This window comes from Poecilia mexicana, unplaced genomic scaffold (genome assembly GCF_051168715.1).
Source record: "Poecilia mexicana isolate PSO_F unplaced genomic scaffold, ASM5116871v1 scaffold_10, whole genome shotgun sequence".
In the NCBI taxonomy this organism is placed as follows: domain Eukaryota; kingdom Metazoa; phylum Chordata; class Actinopteri; order Cyprinodontiformes; family Poeciliidae; genus Poecilia; species Poecilia mexicana.
In genome coordinates, this window is record NW_028263379.1 from 19161435 (window position 1) to 19183482 (window position 22048).

At 41.1% G+C, this 22048-nt stretch overlaps 1 protein-coding gene across 2 annotated transcripts in view; it reads left to right on the forward strand.

The window, feature by feature from the left end:
* The first annotated feature begins 702 nt into the window (after positions 1 to 702).
* Positions 703 to 22048, forward strand: part of kcnip1a (Kv channel interacting protein 1 a) — a 34788-nt gene continuing 13442 nt past the window's right edge. The window contains exon 1 of one of the 2 annotated variants that reach the window (XM_015001302.2): positions 703 to 2081. In XM_015001302.2, the coding sequence (XP_014856788.1) occupies positions 2024 to 2081 (58 nt within the window). In that variant the 5' untranslated portion in view covers positions 703 to 2023. Of the gene's footprint in view, positions 2082 to 14401; positions 14715 to 22048 lie in introns of those variants that run through there. The other variant, XM_015001303.2, reaches the window with a different exon arrangement.

Consider the following 22048-nt stretch of genomic DNA (forward strand, 5'->3'; position numbering starts at 1 on the left):
TTTCATGACTTGCAGATAAGAGTCGGACACAACAATTGGAAACGTCTGAACAGTTGAACTTTGCCTGCTTATTAAAAATAATCTCCCGATGTTCACTAGAGCAGCGGAGTGTCTCCAAATAAGTTGGCATTAGGAGCTTATTGGACCAACAATAATCTGCAGTTGAACATGTCAGGGTTGCAGCAGCTCTTTTATTGTCGAAGACGTCGGCTCAGGTCTGTTGGCTCAAGGTTTAGCTTACACTGATGTCGTTTTGAAATATTTTACTCTCAGATCCTTAGATCTGCTGTAGTTATGTTTTTTTCTAAAGTTGTGAATTATTTAATCCTCCCTTGTGGCAGCAGCATATTTTTAATTCATACAGGCTCCAAACATTGGATTTCTCATTCCCAGCAGGTTCTACTGCTGGGAGAGTTTAGTTCAAGAATTACTGCTCTGTTCTTGGGAGAAAATTATAACAAAATATCATTTTTTACTCTCTTTTCTACACCCTGCAAGAAGTTATTTGGTTTTTCCACAAATTTAATCTTTCATGTGATCTTCTTCAAACCAATAAATGGGGTCTGACCTGATGGTTTAGACCCGAACCACCAGACAAGAACAACCTGGAGAACATTCTCAGCCTTCTCATCTCGGTGTGATTGATCTGCTATATGGGCTCAAACGTGACATTTCACATGTACAAATTTACAGGAGCTTTTTATCCACCAAAGGAAAATTAGGTGCTTAATCCAAAACCATTAAGCCTTAAATTTATCATGCATGTTATTTATACCATTAACCATAAGGGAAGGATAAGTTTTTTGTAATCATTTACATTCTCTGGAAAACGGACCAAAAAAGTCAGAAATTTCCCCAGGGTATGTAAACTTATGATCGCAACTGCATACGAGTTACTATTTTTTTTATTTTTTTTATCATCATCACTGATGCTGGTTTGACGATGGAAATGATACATGCTCTCTCATAGCCTTAACGCTGCTTACTTCTCTCACATTCTCTGACAGGGTCATGACAAATCTGTTCAGTGTAATGGAGAAGGGAAACAAGAGAAGGCTCATATATTTGGACTTAATAGTCGGAGCATGTCTGACGCAAAGTGCGGATGCAAGACGCTTGCATGTGTGCACCAGCAGCATCCCTCTGATGGTGCCCTATCCTCTGGTGGGGTAATCACACGTTCACCTCACCTGTCAGACCCGTGCATGTGGAGATAAAGCTGCACGTACGCTCTCCGCCGTCAGTTTGCCCGCCGAATAACAAAGGGGGGGGGGAACAGATCAGTCCGGCTCTCCTTTATCTCTTTTTACCTATTGCGCTCCTCATCTCTGTCCATCTCTCTGCTTCATCTTCAACCCTCCCACCCTGCTCTCCATCTCCTCTTTCTCCATCGTCATTTTCTCCTTCCCCCCTTTCTTTTGTTCTCCCCTCAGTTTTGCCCTCCTTTTCTTCCCCTCCCCTCAGTCTGTCTCCGTCTTTCCCCCCCGTGCAACAGTGTGCAGCCCCTCGTTCCCCACCAGACAGACAGGCAGAGACAGAGCGGCTGAGATGAACGGGAGAGACGGAGGGGAGCAGGCAGGGAGGAACAAACACGTAAAAAGGTGCGGAGGAACTGGAGGAATGACAGTCTGGTTTCGGGGGTGAAGAGGGGTTTAACTCTGAGAGGGAGGGACTGTTAGGAGTAAGAGACCAGAGGGATGAGAGGAAGGCAGCTCCAGTGACAGCGCAGACAAAGGTAGCTTCAGAGTGCGTGTCTGCCGCTCATTTCATTCACACACACACACACGCACACACACACTCTTTCTCTTTTTCACTCACACCCTCGAGCAAAAGCAGCCGAGCTGTGTGGGTGTGAGGCGGCATGAGAAGTGATATCTGTACTTCCACACATACAGCCGACTGACGGACTCACTTAATCACAGACGACACACACCTGCTGGGTGCGCGCTCACTAACACACCTTAATTACATCGTACACACACACACTCACGCACACACACCTTTACTACACCAAGAAGTCAACATGGGTCTGGTGATGGGAACCTTCTCCCTGCAGTCCAAGCCGGTGACCTATCACAAAGGTAAGCGTTCATCTTTTAAAACGGGTAAACGGAGACGTGTTTCGGCTTGACATTTGCACATGCATGCAGATCTCATGTTTTGCGTTTGTGAAGCCAATCTGTGTGTCTGCCCTCGGCAACATGAATATCGTACAAGTTGGGAGAATAATGATGTAGCTCATGGATTTAGTCTTCAGGCCACCTGTCTGCTGTTTGAACTGTGGATTTGGGAACATTTGTGTGTGTGTGTATGTCTGCGTGTGTGTGTGGCCGTGCCACTGGTTTTGTCCATAATAGGTGATGGCATTTGCCCGGCTGCTTTCACACCAGCCCGCTTCCTGTCTGCTGCTGTTTGGCAGCTGCTGACACTTCACACATGCTTGCTTATGCCCTTTTGCATACCTATGCACGAGCAGCTTTACATAAATTATACACATTTGTCTTTAAGGCTCCTAAATTATCCGTGCAACATGTGACAACCGTGGTTTTGCGTGTTTGCCTTTGAACACGGTTTGCCATGCATTTGTTGACTTTAAACCTCGGTGTTTACCGCTGAGCTTCTTCCAACAAGCCGAGTGTAAACCAAGATTATTGAAAACATGGAGAATTCAAGAACTAAAGTGTTTATTTAGAGGACCGACCTCAGTGAAATCCTGTGGAAAAGACTGCATATGCTAAGATAAAAACCACGGAGGCGTCGATATTAACTGAATGTTTTCGAATTTTCAGAAAAGTCCAAGAGAGAAATGCCTTGAGGTGGTATTTTCTGTTTCACAGCTGCCTGACGCTGCCGTCAAAGCAAACAGCTGTAAAAACTCTTCAGAGACCGTGTAAATGGTTCGCCTATATAGCATCCTGCGTGGGTTGTTTCATCCTGACCTGCATGGCGGCAGCTTTCAGCAGATACGTTGGATGTGTGCTGCGCAGATCCTTAGGGCTCATTTTTAACCTTTTAACACCAAAATGTATCATCAGTGGCGGGTTTTGGTGAGTCACCCTGATAAACTGTATCTAGGAACAGACGCTCTTTTTGCTTCAACCAGACACACATTTGAAAAAGTGCTCTCTGCAAAATAACAATGACTTTTTATAATGTCACTTTTCTTAACTTTTTAAAAATCTCTTTGTCAGATCAAAACCTGTAAATAACAAGCCATCTTCATCAGCGTACGTCATCCACAATGTACAGCTCTGAACAAAAGGGAGAGACCACTGAGACATGATCAGTTTCTCTGATTTTATTTTTCATATGTTTGAGGAAAATGAACATCATTATTTTATTCTATGAACTACTGACAACATGTCTCCAAAAATTCCAAGCAAAAATGTATTTATTAGCAGAAAATGAGAAATGGTCAAAGATTTTTCAGCCAGTTATATTTGTCCCAGCAAGTCTTAAGAGGTCAAAATAGATGACATCGCCTGTAGATGCCACCTTGTTTCAAAAGTTGGCTTTTTGTTTCTCTTAAAATGTTTCGTCGAAACTCTTCCTCTGTCATTTAGCAGAACCTAAAAATATCTGCCACTTTAGAAGTTTCCACGGCTTTGGGATGAAGAGGGGGAGACGGATGAGAAAAAGTGGGGGTGAAAAATTGAGGAAATTTGAGAGAGGAGGCGAGATTGCTTCTCAGGGGCCGGAGTGCGTGTGTGTGTGAGTGTGTGCGTGGGTGTGTGTGTGTGTGTGTGTGTGTGTGTGTCAGTGGATGTGTGTTCACCATCTGCCACTGTGCAAAAAGTTGCCTAATGAAAGCAGGGCAGGATTCATTTGGCAGGGAAGGTTGGGCCACCCTTGATCGCCGCCCAACGTGAGGGAACGGCCAGCTGAGAAGGACTCAGTTAACTTGCTGAGGTGTCAGAACTTTGAAGGAAAAAACCATTTTTAGGAATTTTACCTCCCTGCCTTTCCGTACCACATGACTCAACATAATCAAGAACTGATGACTTGCTCTAATGATGAGTAACGCTGAGGATAACACTTATTTTACATATTTAATAACTTTATTTTATTTCTGACCAGCTGTCTGTCTTTAGGGACGGAATTGGATCTGCTGATTTAGTCAAAGCAAGTTCTCCTTGTGTCTTTTTGTATTTCAAAAGAGAAGGAGTTTAAGATCTGGATGGTTTCTCTTGTTAAGCTATTTATCTGAATGCCTGACTCTGCATGTTAAAGTTTCTTCTTGATGGAAAAAGCTTCATTAGGGCGGACAATCTTATTTTCTAATTTAAAAATAAGGAAAGCTTTGAAAGAATCAGATCGTAACTCCAGGGAACCTGATACAGCATAATAAAATACTCAAATATTGCTTTTCTATTTTCTCTTTTAAATGGCTTTCAATTATTGTCTCCACATCTCCCATTTCCATTTTATGAGGTTAAGATTAGGTATAAAAGCCAGATTTAAGTCTGTTCTAACTCGCTTTGCTACGTTTATTGCTGGTGATTAGGTATTGATTGGCTAATCGACACCAAAGTTTATTACTTAGTTTTATTAGTGATCCAGCTGATACTTTTTATATGTTGTGTGTGTGTTTAAAAACACTATACCACCATTTTGATTGGTGTTATTAGCAACAAAAGTTAAGACAAGAATATTTGTTGACAGTGTTGAGTTGCACTGTCACATTTTAAAGTCTTTCAGTTGTTTTCATGAAGAGTTTAATAAAAACTCAACCTGACAGACGCTGTAGATTCACCGGTAAAATAACTGGATCTGGTGTCAAAAAGTCACAGATAATTATTTGAGTAAAGCTCTTATTTAATCCTGCATTTGTAGATGAAGCTTATCTGAATATAAAAGCCTCCTGTAAACCCTCTGAAGACAACAAAATGATGTGGATCTCGGCGTAATCTTGTGCAGTTGCAGATGTGAGAGGTGCGGCGCCCTTTGATGATTACATGTGTGAAAATGCTGCCTGACAGTGAAAATACTCTCATGCAATTCCCACGTTTCTTGTGTTCTCACATCTATTATTTTCCATGTACTGGAGAACTAATTCGCAGCAGACTTGCTCATGTTTTTAGAACAGGGAAGATAAAACGTGAGAATCTGCTGGTATTGCCTGGTGTTGTTGCTCAGCCACTGAGGTTTGCAGATTTGGTCAAGTTACTGCATGATTCGCAGAGAATGGCAGCCAGATGAAGCTTCTTCCTGCTCTTTCGAGGCGATGGCAGACTGGCTGGGGCGTTTCTGAGTTGGCAGAGGCACCATTTTAAACTTTCCGATAATCCTGGTAGAAACCAGCACTTTTACGGTAAGCAGGATTTATATTTTGCCAAGGAATGTGTTTGAGCAGTAAAATGAGTTTTCTGGAAGAAATCCTGTGCAATAATATTAACACATCAAACACAAAGAACATAATCAAAAACGGCAACAAACTGTTTCATGTTTTGTTGACTTTTTTTCTGATGTGCAGTTGAAACCAGATGTTTACTAAGATTAAATCAGACTAAACTTTTCCTATTTGCTAAATTCCAAAATGAGGCAAAATTGAAATTTTTTTTACATATATTTCACAATTACTTTGTTTCATTTTAAATGATGGGCTGCACAGTGGCGCAGTTAGTAGAGCTGTTGTCTTGCAGCAAGAAGGTTCTGGGTTCAATTCCCAGCCCTGGTCTTTCTGCATGGAGTTTGCATGTTCTCCCTGTGCATGCGTGGGTTTTCTCCAGGTACTCTTGTTTCCTCCCACAGTCCAAAAACATGTCAGGTTAATTGGCTTCTCCAAATTGTGTCTCTGTGTTGCCCTGTGACAGACTGGCGACCCGTCCAGGGTGAACCCCGCCTCTCGCCCGGAACGTTAGCTGGAGATGGGCACCAGCACCTCCTGACCCCACTAAGTGACAAGGGTGTGAAGAAAATGGATGGATGCATGGCATTTTAGATGTTCCCAAATATTTACTTAAAATTGGATTCAATTGCCTTTTAAACTATTTGCTTTAAACATTTTTAAACATTTTTTACTCATAACAAATGAGGAAAATTATTTCCAAGAATGAACACGTGGCGATCCACAATTCTATTCCTCAATTTGTGCTTTAAAATTCAACCAAAGGGTGTATCGCCATTTAACTGGACATAACCAATCAGAAGCTTAGGAAACCATGATATCACTCATAATATACAATGTCCTGAATGTTCTTAAAACTTCCTTCTCAACAACTTTGCTGATAAAGCCAAACATCAAGAGACAAAACAAGACTGTAGCAAGAGCTCCAGTGTTGTTTCTCGGAGGCTTTTACTCTCCTTTGTTCATCATCTTTGTGCTTTACAGTGAAACTCTGTTGCAGGCAAACCGTTTCACTCTTTAGATAAATGCAGTCCAGTTACAGCCCCATTCAGAGCAATTTGGAGTGACGAATCGGCCAAACCGAACAAAAGACAGTTGCTAAACTGCATCAAAAGTTGTTCTGTGTTTTTCTGTGTCAGTTACTAAATGAAGCTAAATGGATGATGTGACCTACATATATTTTTAGCCATAAAGGCAGCGAGACTGAGTGATAAGCCACTGGCCTCCCAGCTCGTGGGGGCTTAGGTTGGCAGTAAGGCATTTGTCAGTATGTGTCTTTCTTCACCTGCGGCAAAAACAGGAAATTTGTTCTCAATTCCTGCCCAAACTGCTCTGGACCTATGAAATATTTCCCAGTGGTTATAAACTACAAAACTTGGACCCTGCAGACACATTTATCTCCCTGTTTTTTTGTTGTTTTTTTTTTTTTTTGCTCCATTTGGTTCTGCCTCTCTGCTTTCATTTCTCTGCTCCCTTACACTCTATCAAGTATTTTTTCCTTTTATTTATTTTTTTTCTTGCTTTCACTTCATTTCATTTCTTTTATTTTGCCTTTTAAAGGTTGCTCCTTTTAAGTTCTCGTCTTCCGTTTGTGGTGTCTTTTTTTCTTTTTTTTTCCTGGCTTTGCCGTTTCTGTCTCTTCTGCCCTCAAATCTTCAAATCTTTTTGCTCTTCTGAGTGTCGGCTCATACTCGACCAACTCTGTGATCAGTCCGACTGTTTGAAGTTTTAGAGATGCGAAAAACTTTTTGCTTGGTTTCGGCAGAATATGTAAAAAAAAAGAAAAAAAAAGAAGTGGGTTTCTTTCTGTTCTCTCAGGAACATATGGTGCGGCACTTCCTGCTGCTGCAGGGTTAAAGGGCTGAACAGAGAACACATTTCTTTTATTTAGCTCCCCTGTTTTCAACTCTCTCTCTCTCCCTCTCTCTCTCTCTCTTTCTCTCTCTCTTTCTCTCTCTCTTTCTCTCACTCTCTCTCTCTAACCTCCACATCAAAAGATGTCCACAAAAATGGCCAATTAGGACAGCAAAAGAGCTTTATCTGGAAATTGCTGACATGAAACGGGCTCTTGGTTAATCCTGTGCCAGGAGCATGTACGTACATAAGCTTCCAAAGATGAGATTTGGAAACAACAACCTCAGAATCTTTTTTTTTTTTTTTTTTTTTTTCACACTCTGCAGCTCATCGTGCAGATTATTTTATTTAGGATTGTCTCCCAGCTTTTGATGTCTGAGTGTAACAAATTAAACCCACATTCAGGTTTTTTTATCCAAGAAAAAAAATCAAAGTGCTGAATCCATGAAAAATATATTATTTGCATGATGTTTTCAGATTGTTGTTTTTTGCTTTGTTTTTTTTGTTTGGTTTTTCTAAAGACATTTTCAATTCAGTGTGAGCCCTCGGTCCAATGAGGGATGTGCTGCTGATGAATATAGATAAGCTCTGACTACATGGTTCAGTTTGCATGCTGAGCTGCAGCAAAATTAGTGCTGCAGCTTGTAGAAATAAATGCAGTTATTGTGAGCATGAAAAATGTCATGCTAAACAAATTGTTTCAGATTAAAATGAACTGAAAGAAGCAGCAAACAAATTAAATCAGGCTGCATAATACAGCACCAGTAATAAATAATTTTTAAGCGATGTCAAAGACTGACCTTTGATTTATTTTCTTTTTTTTATGTCACTTAAAAGCTCTTGCTGAGGACCCTTTGTTTGACAAATCTTTTTTTTTTTTTTTCTTTCCAAATGACTGACTGGTTGCACATCGTGAAGGAAAGACGGCGTCAATGCGAGCAGACGCAACAAAATGGGTTCTGGATCTGGAAGGAAACAAAGGAAATCGAGAACATCTATCATTGTTGTCTTCGACATTTCAACTGAGTCCCTCAGCCAAACGTGCACAACAACATAAAAGTGAAATCTATCGATCTGAGTCCACAGAAGGAAAAAAAAAACAAAAAAACATTTTCTTTGCAATAATGGACAAAAAGGAATCTAGGAGTGCAGTATCATCATTTTAGATTTAACAGCTGACCCAGTCAACCATTAAAAAAAAAAGCAAAGAATAACATTCACAGACTCCCCTGTTTAATCACACACACAACCACAGCAAACTGTTACACCTAATATTTACAAGATCATAATCATTGTTATCAAAGAGCAAATTACCAGTTTATCTGATCATGTGGAATCCACTTAAATGGTTCATTTACACAATAGTCTACATGGTTAAACGTTTTTATGGATGCTATCTGTTGGATAAACTTTTTCATGTATTTTTTACTGTCTCACTATTGTTCCTTTTTCTGCCAGGCCAGGATTCGAACCCAGGACTTTGACTCCTGCTCTCTGCACCATTCCTTCATGAAAATGTTCACAGGTTTTGAGAAAGTGACACTAAATGTGATGGAAAAAAAAACAACAAAACATCGTTCCATCTGATGATTGCAGAGCCGGATTTGTTTTGGGTAACTTAACGATTCAGCTGCCACCCGTGTTCGATATCAGCCAAACATTAAACTGAATTTTGATTGATGGTTTTTCGTGTCATTTCCAAACCCGGGTCCTGAATTCAGAGGTAAACTGAAAGCAGCTTTAAGTGGTCACAGCTTTACTTGCGTCAGTTTCTACTCAGAAAGTCTTGAAATATTCCCCGCTCTGCTTGTCGTCATCCCTGATTCAACCTTGAGTCTGAGTATTTACTTGCACAGTAAGTCTTTCAGGTGTTTCTGTGTTTTTGTTTTATGTATTTACCCAGTAGCAGCTTGACATTAGTGATCGTGACACATCTTTTCTGCTCTAAAACTATTGTTTCACTGCCTCGGTGGAGTTAATCTTCCCCAGTTTCAGATCATTCACTGAGGCTCACCAGAATCACTCCACCAAACACTTCAGCAGCACTTCAAACCCCTGTAGTTTCCATGTTTTCTCCTAGTTTTATTTTCCGCCTGCGACAACCTTGAGTTCGTTCATTATTTCGTTGCATGTTTCCTCTTCGTCTCGTCCTGCCTGCCTCTCGCCTGATCCAAACCATCGCAGCTCTTCTCTTTTGAGAGGCAAACGTTTGAAGCTCAGCGCTCTTCAACGTCTCACCTTTTTTTCATTGTTTGGGCTGATTAGATCTACATTACATCTACTTTATATGACATTAACTTTGTAAATAGCTGGAGTTAATTATTCTTCCCAGGGATATAGGACAGAGCCGAAGGTCCACCAGTGGCACTCGTGCCACATTTTGATACGTTAAGGTTTTTCTGAAGGTTTTTCATAGGAGTGGATCTGGAGGTAATTTTCTCAGCTCAGGCAGTCCTTTTGTTCGACTTGAATGTGAAAATGTGGTTAACATTTTCAGACCCGTCTGAATTTGATCATCTACCTGTTGCCGTTTTATTTTCACATGAAGGCTATGCCAATCAGTACAGTTCTGTTTAAGTAACACTAAAAAGTTGAATCCTATTAACATGAAGAAGGACATCTTTCCTGGCCGTCTCATTCTCAGTCCATTTATTCCCCAATTTAATCACTCTCCCCTTTAAAAAACGTTATCCTTTTTTTTCCCTCGCATGCAAAATGAAACGTTTTTTTGTGATTCACAGCCCGTCTGTATCCCATTCCTTTTCATCTTCTGCTTTTTATTTATTTATACAACTCTTCTTCAGCCCTTTATAGTCTTTCCCTCCCCCCTCCATATAATCCCAAATCAATGTGAGTTGAAGCCGGGAAGAAGCTTGGATTTTCCTAATAAACAAGTTCCTGTCAGGCATGCTGTCCCTGATGAATTACTGCAGAGGTTTTGTGCGTTGACGGGAGCCTGTCCTATATCCCTGGGAAGAATAATTAACTCCTTGGATGAATCTTGGAAAGTAAAGAAAGAGCCGTTTAGTGCTCAGGTAGATCTTTATACGCACTTCGTTGAGCCGACGGGCTAAAGTTCCCCCTTGTGTTTTAATCTTAATCAAAAATCTTAACAGCTTAATTTTCTCTCAGACTCACTCCCTCGTTTTTGCTCCTTCTCTTTGTTCTTCCACCCTATTCTCTGGAAGTGTGTTTGCGTGGCCCCCACTTTGCCGTCTTCTGCATTTTCCATCTTGCGGTGCCAGTCGCCCACTCTCTCATTTCTGAACTACTTCTTTCTCTTTCTCTTTCATCGCGCCCTAATCTCTCGCTGGAAGCTTTTCCGGCGTACTTTATCCTTCCTCTTCTTCAGCATCCACAGCCAAGCGTGTTTGCATCTCCATCTCCTTCCCCTGTCTTCTGTATCCATCAGAACATATAGGAAGCATATAGAGCGCTTTGCTTTATCCTCTCGTCTCCGGACTGAAAAGTGTGACAGGGGTTCTTGTAAAACAGCATGCTGCTATTCACTCACTTTCTTGTAAGGGAAACACCAGACAAGTCAGTCCCAATGCTCCGCTCACAAGCACAAAAGAGAAAACAAGCATGCTCACCGACTCCAACCTCTCGCTCTTTCTCTGTGCTCTGCAGACAGACGTTGAAATGATTACTAGACGGAGAAACATTTCTGTCAGAGTGTGGAAATGGGCCTGTCAGGCACTGCGAGGAGATGAAGATTTGAGATTGGAACAAGCAGGGAACTGTGTTTGCAGCGACAGGAACATTACTCCAGTACAGGCGCACGGAATTATGTGGGGAGATAGTGGGATAAAGGTGCGCTGGTTGTTTTCCTAAAGCAGACACAAAGCGGGATAGAGCGAGGCGCGAATGCGATGAGACTAAAGATGAAACGGAGCCGAGAGGAGAAGAAATTTATTTGGTAGCTGGTAAATCCAGACGGGGAGCAACGGAAGAGGAAGCGGAGTGTGTTTGTGTTTCGTAGCAGGATGTGGTCGCACTCTAAAGCGCCGGGTCCCCACAGAGTCCTCAGCCCTCGGTTGTTCTGTCTGACCCGTGGTCAGTGAATGTGGGACATGTATGCGCGACCATATGCGCCCTTCTTTCTGGGTTTGTGAAAGCATGTGTGCATGTGGGCAGGGTGAAAAGATCGCTCCCTACTGCTGTCCGTTCTGGCTCTTCTCTCTCACGTGCGCAAAGTCGAGAATTCGTGAGCTCATTTTTCCCGGCAGCAGATTGCAGATTTTTAACTCACCAAACCAAATCTTTTCTGACTAATTCCCTTCATGGCATCCTAACAGTGGCACTTGGTTCCCGATTCCATCGCTGAAAGATGGTGTCCTGGTCGGGAATAGCTGCTACATTTGCAAAGACGTTATTACAAACAGATGGCTTTAACTAACACATCAGTGTGTCAGCTCTACAAAACTGGCTTCTGAAAACTTAGCTGTGAAAGCAGACGTGCTTGGTTTGTAAAAGAAAAAATATTTGGAAATCTGAAACGTTGAAACTGTATTTTGAGTCATTGTTGCACAGTTGGCATACGGAGACATCATTTCACATCTTAAACTGTCCGGCTACAGCAAGGCTTCATATTTGTGCCTTTTTAGCTTTCCAATGCGTATCATTTAACTGAAAAACATCCAAGACGTTTTTAAAATCCAATGCTCTGTTTGTTGTTGATGAGATTTTGACAAAAATCTTCCATCTACAGAAGATATAAAAACACACACAAGTCTGACAAAATGAGGATGTGTGATGCAAAAACTATTTATTTCATGCATTTCGAACCTTTTTCCACCTGTAGTGAGCCATTAGTTTGACATTTTTTTGTCGGTGGATCACATCCGGGTTTTTAGAAATGTGCTTGAAAAAAAAAAATCTAAATCTGGCTTTCGCTGAATTTTCTGTCAGGAACCTCTGTGGAAAATCCAATGAAGCAGGATCTGTGATGTGCATAAGCAAGGCCTCTCGACATGCTGCACCAATGCTGTAGTTGGACATTTTAATTTATTTAGGATCATAAAAGGGGGGTTGCCAAAAGTCAAGTGGTAATCACAAAATAATTTAACCCAGACGGAGGTCCATGAACACATGGGCTGATCCTTGACCTACTGTGATTTACTTTTTCCACATTTTATGCTACAGCCTTATTCCAAATTGTATTAAATTAATCTCTTTCCTCAGAATTAGAATACCTCCATGAATACAGATTTTTTTTTTCTTTTGCAAACCCTGTTTGCATTAATTGCAGCTTTTGCCATGAAGCTCATAGCTGAGCTCCTTCCACTGATCATCCCCGAGACGTTTTTTGCGACTTAAATGGAGTTGAAGTTTTGGTTATTTTGGCCTGCTTCGTGTTGCCAGACTGGTTCTGTTTAAGTGGCTTATTGATTTTACAGGATTGTCAGTTATTACACGTGACTGAGACTTTTGAAATTGAACTCAGCTTTTCAGAAACAACAAGTGGTTTACCACTGCTAATTGATGATTTGATTAATCAAAAGGTGGCAACACTGCTTCGGACAGCAATGCTATAAAAATTTTATATTTTACTTACATAATTGTAATCGTTGTTTGAAAATGACACTTTGTTTTTACTCAGTAACAATAAAAGTAGTTTAATGAACTATATATTTAAAAAATGTAAAAGCAAAACAGATGTTTTGTTGGTAAACAGGTAGATATATATATATATTTTTTGCAGTACTGCGTGTCCTGTAGAAGAAGGAAACATTTGAGAAATTATAATTTTCTCATTTTCTATATCTCAAAATTCTTGCTTTTTTTTTTTATTATGATGTTTGTGTCTTTCCTGTTCAATGTGAATGCTGCAGATCCATTCATGGCTGCAAAACTCTGATGGCAGATGCTCCCCCCAGCAGGACAGTGCATCCTTCACACAGCAGAAACGGCCCCGGAAACAGCATGACCAACATGAAAAAGAGCCAGAGATGTTGACCTAGCCTTTGGTATCTCCCCTCGATCCCAATCCGATTGTGTAATTCTCTCGAAGCCAGTCCAATCCGCAGGTCGGCCAGACCGTCCATGCCAGGCTCCGTAGGACTTCCTGGACACTGATGTAAAAAAAATTGACTCATTAATCTAAAATCCTGGGACATAAACTGGGCTCTAATAGTCGCGCCCTTAGAGATTATTGTTAGAATTTTTAAAAAGTTCATGCATTATGAACAAGAACACAAAGTAAATACCAGAAGTTAATGTGAGAATCATGAATCCTGTTCTTCTCACTTTACAATCATTCTCTATCATGTATTAGCTGAAGTTATCATGAGGCAGAACGTGGAGAAGTTGAAGGCATATGAAGACTTTCACACTGTGTTTGCAGCAGGAGCTGGATTCCAGTTTCTGTGGACTGTAAAACAAAATGTTTCCGTCTTGTGTGTTTAGCTCTTACTGTCAAGAGCGCACACTCCTACTATATTATCTGATACTTGTCTTGATCCCCCTATTTCTGTCCTATTTAATGTCTCAGCAGCTTCCTCTTGCTCTTAATCCCCCTCTCTTCTCACATCCTTGACTTTAAGCGTTTCTTTCTTTCCTTTTTTTTCAGCCCATCTCTCTTTCTTGCCGTTTTTTTTTTTTTTCTGCCTCCAGAGTCAATCCACCACCAGGCACACATGAACTCCAGGTCCCTCTATCCGTCTCGCTGGTGTGCATGAGACTGTTGGGGCATCGTGGACGAATGAGCAGGAGTGACGGATGGAGGTGAAGGAGGTGTTGATAGATTGAAGTGGCCTTTTCATAAAGAATGCAGCCAACAGTCAGGGACTTCTATAATTTACGTCACAGCCTCATGTTTTTTTATTTGTCACGCCGCGGTTTGTAGCTTCCTCTCTAATCAATATTCAATGCCAAATTTATCTGCATATTTGTTCTCCATCAGACGCTAACAGGTGCTTTTAGGTGGACAAATGTAATGGGAGTCGGAGTGTATGTTGTTCTTATGCAGAGTGAGTCACTCAGTATTGTCATATCAAGGGTACACTCATATTAATTTATAATTTGGTGAATCAACATCCTGCTGATTTCATGCTGAATTACTGATGCTCTCCTCCAGCAGTGGGGCTTGTGATAGATGTATGGAGAGCGAGGAAAAGGGGGAATGAAGGAGGGAGGGAGAGGGAGAGAGAGAGAGAGAACAACCCTGATGAAAAACAAAGAATGGGGAGGGGTGTGAGGAGAAAAAGGGGTGGGAGAGAGAGAGGGAAAGAGAGGGCGCACGAGGAGGAGCGTTGCGAGATGGAGAGAGAAAGCATGAAAGGATGACGGGGTGAGGGTTTATGCTGAGAGCAGCCAGTGAGAGAGAGAGGAGAAGAGGATGAGAGGAGGGAAAGAGGGCGCGGGAGTGTGTGCTGTAGCCGTCCGAAACACGTGACGAAGAAATATAGACTTGAGCATCCAGACGCACTTGTTTCCACAACGACGGCGGCAAACATGGGGGCTGTGGTTGGCACGCTGACCATGCAGACCAAGCAGAGGAGGCCATCCAGGGGTGAGGAAGCGCACACAAACACAAAACGCGTGCATGCACAATCTCTCACCCACACGCAGGCAGGAACTCATGCATGCAGCTAAATATTTCTGCAGAGAAACTTCAGATTTTCCCCTCTTTAAAGTTGAGACACCTAAACATAGAGTGTGGATGTGCAAGCAGCACTGCACAGATTAATAACTGGTGTTTATATGTTGAGATAAGTGAGAATAATAATGAAAATATTTAATGAAAGTGGAAACAGTGCATCTGTTTATCCAACAGTGAAGTTTCGGTTTGACGTGTTTGCAGATGTTCTGCCTTGTTCTGCACCAAGAAGACTGATGTTTCTCTCTGTATTTAAACACATTCTGATCTAATGTTCTTTACTCTAAATGTTGCTTTGCTTCATTTACTGTCGGTACGTATCTGCTGCAACACACTTCCCATAACTTTGTGGGCTTTTTATTTGCAATGTTAAGGCACTGTACTCATCAACACCAGAATTAAAACTACTAAACGCAGTTACTACACTAATTACTTGCCAGAATGGTTTCCAAAATCACCGGATTATAAGCATCAGCATCCATACCGGTAATCAAACCAAAAACACTGTGTTTAGCTCGGCTAAACCAGCAGGTGGCCTTTACATTAACTTTCTTTCTCATAAATCAGATTTTCTAAAGTCCCAGTCAGAAAACAACAAGAATGGCCCCCAAGATTTGAAATTAGACCGAAAATGTTGGAGCCTGGAGTTCACAATCCAAAATGCCTGCCACGCATATGAACCATTGTGAAAGCTGCAGATATTTTTTTTTTTCAACTCTTCTGATCATTTGTATCTCATTAAATCTCAGGTACAAGTAGTGCAGTACGTCTTCTATCTATGAACATGTTCTGTTCATGTTTGAATGGAAAAATGAATGAGTTCAAGATATTTAATCCAACTGGTTTTTCAAAAAACTCCCAACTAAATGTTGACATAATTCCCAAATCTGAGGTCTGACCCTCCAAGGCAACTTGAATGCAACATAGCATGACATCAAAATTCAAAACAAGATCCTGAGCATGGCTAAACATCGTGCAATGTTTTAACTTGTTTTTCTTTTGTTTTTTGGCTGTGATTTTTTAAATTAGCTTTAAGCTTTTAAAATTGGGACCAAACGAGATAGATATATGTAACGAGCTAAAACAATGTCATCACTGTTGTAGTTTCTAGCACTGAATGCCATAGTTGACCTGTGCAAAGGGGCAACTTCTTTATTCAAAAACTGCTGTCACAGTTTTCTATTCTAATTATGATGAAATGAAGGTGACTTTGTGGTACATCAAGTCCTGTCATTTCTTTGAAGAATGGCTTTTGCTTTTGATTTGCTCTCGTTCTCAGTAGTGCATGTATATTGGGATCAAGGAAGTGGAAATCCCGTTGTTCTGCTGGATCCTGATCAGATGTGATTGTGATGTCAGCATATTTCTTTTTCAACGGATATTGTTGGATCAAACGTTCACCAAGGAAGGACGTTTCAGTAAAATCTGAGAATGTAAATTGGGCTTTAAACTTTACTTTTCTAACTGGTCGCTTACGTGTTTATAGAAACAACTTACGGGGAATCAGTTTAAGATGAGTTAATTTTAATATCTCCCTTTCACATTAGCAAAACAACAGACGTGTTGGCGTCTTAGTTGTTTGCCGTTTCTGTTGCACAAAGTTGCAACGTCCTTAATCTACCACTAGGGAAGAGGTGGGGTGCTGCAACTTCCTCTACTAATGTCTGCGTTCTCATTCACGCTGTAGGACTAAATATTTCACTGTTAACTATTCATTGGTCTGAAGACCAAGTTGCAGCATTCAGGTGTGATGGTTAATGGAGCCCACCGTGTGCTGAAGAATCGCCAGTAAGAAGTGAAACAGCGACCTGGATGATTGTGTGTTACTCTATCTGGCTGTGTGCACGGATACAAGCGCTAGTGCTGGTAAACACACATGTCGGAGGTATTTGTCACTCTGCTCACACTCTTCTTCTCTGTCTTGCTGTTACCTTGGAAGCATGGTAGCCATGGCAACAAAAGATGTGGGTTTTGGGGCGGGAGGGTTCGGTGAGGTGTTGGGGGGGTGATGAGATTGGGGGCTTTCCCTAAGTAAGCAAAATACACAGAACGACAGATGGTTTTCTGCAGTTTAGCCTTGAAGTGGCATCCTCTCGTAAAAACCTGTTGCTTGTGAGAGAACGCTTTTTTGGCCTCGTTGATTATTTTGATAAACTCACATAAAATTATGCTCATAAAATATTGAACAAGTCCAAACTGGTAGCAGTAATGAATGAGCACAATAAAGAAGGGGGAGTGGGGGGGGGGGGGAGGAATCAGTGCCAGAACTAAAATATCGTCTGTTAATAGTGAGCAGTCATTTAAGCTTATGTCTCCAGGCAGGCTGTTATCAGCTTTCAGTCCAAATTAGACCACACAGGATATTTTCCAAGTGAGCGCATATGGCTGGTTTGATCTCTTGAATAAGCCCTTTTTTTTTTTCCCTCCTCCACCACAAGCCCAAACACCTTCCCTGAGGGTGTGAAAAAAGGGAAGGCGTAATTTGTTGCTATTTTGAAGAAAAAAAAGAAAAGAGGTGGTTGTAGAAACCCTCGCGGTGTGCAAAAGTGTGAAAGCCGACTCTCTGTGCAAATGAAAACAAGGCTTTTTATTACCCCCACGTTGGTCGTGCGACAACGTGACAGAACGGGGCATGAAGCTGGAGCTGTTTGGAGGTTGTTTGTAATTCTGGGGTTGAGTTGTTTGCAGCTTTAGCTCCTTGTAGGGTTGGTGTGACAGTAAACAGAGACATTATTTCTGTGGTGTTGGGGATAGGTTACCCAGAATCACAACAATGACCACATCTCAGACAGAGAGAGAGAGAGAGGGAGAGCGTACGATTGTATTATTTCGAGATTAAAAGCCAGATACTCTGAGCTTTTTTATTATCTGATGCAGACTGCTTTCCTCAACCTTTTGATTATGTTTTCTCACCCTGGCTTGTTTGCTGTAGCCTGAATTCATCTCTGGAGAAGTTGTTGGGGAGCATTATCCTCACCTCCCTTGTGAATTTTCCTCACTTTATCCTTGCAGCAGAGCGTTTTCGCTCCTTCCATTCTCTCTTCTCTTTACTTGTCACTCCATACTTCCCTTCCTGCATTTTACTGTTTGCTTTTTCCTGCTTCCCGTAGCGTTTTTGTATTCTTGCTCTGCTCTTTCTCCCTGTGGCTTCTCTCATTTCTTCCTTCCACTCCAATTTTTTCCCCATGTTTGTTTCCCTTTATTTTTCTTTCTGCCACTCTTCTGCTCACATGCTGCCAACACAATCTGCTCCTGCAGTCCTCCTTATCACAACACCTCTCCCCCCTTTTCTTTTTTTTTGTCTTCCTTCTTCTCCTCGACTCCTTTTCCTCCATCACCCACACTCTCATTAACTGGTGGGAGTGCTTATTAAGTCATCTTCATCCCTTGGCATCCCAGCAGTTTGTATTTGTGCACATGTATTCCTTCAGAGTTGGAGTCTAGACGTGTGTTTACTCAAAAATCAATATTGGCACGCTGCTCAGTGTGCCTAAATGGGCTATACTTGACTCACTCTTTCCAAACATAATCAACAGTGGCACACTAATATGTGAGGAAGTGGCATTGTGTGTGCTTCTTTGTCTTTCACAAACACGCAAAGCTGCAGCTACCCTCCGGCGCTTCAGTTCTCCTTCACGGGCTGATGATGTGTGTGTACACACAAGCAGGGGAGTGCAAACTGTCTTATTTGCATAATATTTTGGTTCTCAATGACTCCTGAAGTAATGTGTTCAGCCTTTTAGTGTGTCTGTGTGAGCGAGTCACTGGACTTTCCCGTAGAGGCCAGGCAGGAACTCCTGACTTGGATTTGTTTCTGTGGAAATCGACACACTTCACTGTACAGTTTTTGCCATATGGAGCACGATTATGAGCCCCAAATACTGTTGTTGCAAATAAAAATCTATTTTTACAATGCATACTTCGCACCGTCCCAGAAGCTCATGGCCAGAGGAGTTGCTACTTTCTTGAAGAGCAGTCCATTTCCGTGGGCCAGGACGGCAGATTAGGCTAATTCAGATTATGTAAATGACAAACTCTCTGGCAAGGATTACAGGACTCAGGATGAGAAGGCTGAGGAGCGCGGCATAGTGGAAAACTGAGGAGGAGGTTTGGCAGAGGGAGAGATAAGACGAGGATAAAAAAAATAGTAGGAAGCAGGAGAAGGGAAAATATGTGAGCTTCAGGTTGTGATAAATTGAGCAAAAAGGTTCTGCGGAAAGAGGAGCTTATAGATTTCAGGGGTTTTTAGAGATGAACGACAATATTTCCTGTTTTTACTTGCTACAGTTTTTACTAGTTTCTCAGTCGCTTTGGTGCATTTCTCAGGACAGAATTGGAAATCTCAAAACTACTTGTTCAATCTTCAAATCATTGTCACTTGAGCACATCAAAAAGGCAGTTTTCTCATTTCTGTGAAAACGTTTCAAATGCTTTTGTAAATCCATGCAAGTGATTCTGTACAATTCTCTGCTTTTTCCTACAGTTTCAGTCGCTTAAGTCCTGTTGATCAAAATGCTGTTCTGATGAATAATCCTAACTTCCTCAACAGTTAAGCATAAATTTCCTGCATGCAAAATGCTCAAACATGATGTCATGATACACATTTCCATTAGACTTTTATAGAGCGTACATAACCAGAGAACATCACAGTGTTACATTTCTGATAGTGGAAGGACAAGAATTTGGGGAAGGTCAATTGCCAGAAAGAAGAAGAAGAGGGGGAGGAGTGAGGAGGAAGAGGCAGAACGGGGCCAAGGACACGTGTCAGTTTCCATCACTCCAACATCATCAGGGAATGGTTTGCAACCCACAACAAGATCCTGATGGAGTTCCTCTCGCCCTACTCTTCATTCCTTAACCACAAAGAGGATTTTTTTTTTCCTCAGCCTCAGCGTGGAGATGGAAAGTAAAAGAGACTGCTCCGTAATTCTTACAGCACAAGATGTACAGTTTTCCTTAAGGAGACCATCTTGTGTTCACATTTCTACTTTCACATTTCTCTCTTGGTCAGACATGGTCTGACAACAAATTACAGTGAAAACATAAAATCTTTTGCGATCTCTTGCCACTGACCTCCCACAATTACAATTTACAACACTTGTCATCAAAGCTTAAACCATAGTTTACATCAAATTATCCCTCCAGACTACACTGTGATATTGACAGCATGACTAATCAATTTGACCGCTTCATCTGTACACAGAGAAACAAAAACTTGTCATTCTGAGGCTCTGACATGTTCACTGGCACAGATATTTACTTTTGAGAGACTAACTCAGGATTTTGAGACGGAGACCGGCTTTTTTGCAGGTAATCCACGGTGTTTTGAGAAATGCACTCACTGTTTTGCAAAATGAGTCGAGAAATGCATCAAAGTGACAGAAAACTGTAGCAAATGAATGTGCTACAGTTGTGAAATGTGGCAAATGAAAGGGTAGCTCTGAGTTTTGCTTTCTAGGTTAGATTTATTTAAGCTCCTCTCGGGTCTGCAGTTCTTGTTTCAGAGCCTGAATCATGCAAGTTTCTAGATCGCACCTGTTAAATGAAAACCTTGTTCATGACCTACAAGAACTCAGCATTTTATATATAAAGACGAGTCTTCTGAAGGAAACACGCTTTGCTTGTAAAAGCTTGTATCTCTTTCTTAATTGTGAGAATCAAATTGTAAAAACACTTCTTCTAAGAAATTAGTGAAACAAACTTTTTCACTCAGGAAACAGGGCCTAACAAAAACATTTAAGCGTTTAATACATGCACCGTGATGAAGGGCCAGATTTGTCCAGTTCTTGAGTTGCAGGCTACACAAAAGCCAATCAAAGGGCCCCAAGCACTAATGTCTAACACCCCTGGATTAACTGGCAAGTAATTTAATTCCTAGGATTGGAGGTATGAGAGCCACTGAGACAGAGACCTCAAATACATTAACTAAATGAAGAAGATCCATTCTCCTAAGGGAGTCTGTGTGAGGGATATTGGAAAATCCCTGCACCACTCGTGCTTTTTTTTTATCTATCTTGAATTGAATTGATTCTACCTATTTAACAGTAATTTATTTTACTATCAGCAGCACTGCATTACAAGAATCCCCATAACTGAGCCCATTGATTAAAAAGATGTTTTTTGTAAGATATTTTGAGCAGTTTGCAGATGTGTCTGGTTCTGAAACCTCCTGTTGAATATAGTAATTATTTAATGATTATTCTGTGTGTTTAGAGGGAGGCTTGTTAACTTTGGAAACATTTGGAGAGATTCCCACCTGAAAAACAAGCTGATGATGTCTAATATAACCACAGAGCTAAACGTTGGCAGAGAAAAGCCGTTATGTCATCGACTTCTCTTCTTTTTTTTTTCTGCCGCTTTACAAATGGACTGAATTTAAATCGCTTTTACCCCACAGGACTCATTCACCCATCTCCATCTGAACTCGCAAGGGGTACAAATGCATCACAGATTGGTTGGCAAAATGGGGTTAAGTGTCCTACCCAAGGTCACTTTGACATGTAGCAGGGGAATCTGGCATCAGGCTCTCTGCTTTCTGATTGCCAGACACCTTCTCTCCTCACCAAGCCGCAACCATCCCTTCTGATCTTCTTGAACAAAACCTTTATGCCTTAACATGGCGATTCTCCTGTGTGAAAGGAGCAGCTGCAAATAGATATAAATGGTGTATTTAAAAGCAATAAAAATGATGAAAATCCATTACATACCGACTGAAACAAAGTTCCTCATGATATCCGTATGTCCTTATTGGTATTTATTGTTGTTACACTCTGAAACTTCAAAATTAAAAAGAGCATAATACACAAGATTAAAAAAAGCTCCCAAACTTCATGAGTCATATTGAATCTGAAGCTTTGCAGCCATTTTTGTGGAAAAATGGTTCCACAAAAATGGAACCATTTTTAGGTCTTTCAGTGCTCAGTAGAGACCCATGTGATTAGAAATTTATTGCAAGAACTGATGCAATATGAGGGTTAGCATTTAATATTCTTGCGGTTATACGTCATTAAAAACTATCTTCTTGCTCATTTTGAACAGGCTGGATCAAGCCAAAGTCCTGCTTTTGATTTTACTGGTGCATTTAAAGTTGCATGAAGGTTGTAGGCTTTCGTAGCTGAACGACTAGACTTGGATTGAATGCATAAATTATGCTAAGGACTAACTAGTGATGATGAGCTGTTAATTTTTCACTTGATCAGAGTGATGACTGACGGATCAAATACTGGAAAACAGATTTTCTGTAAAAA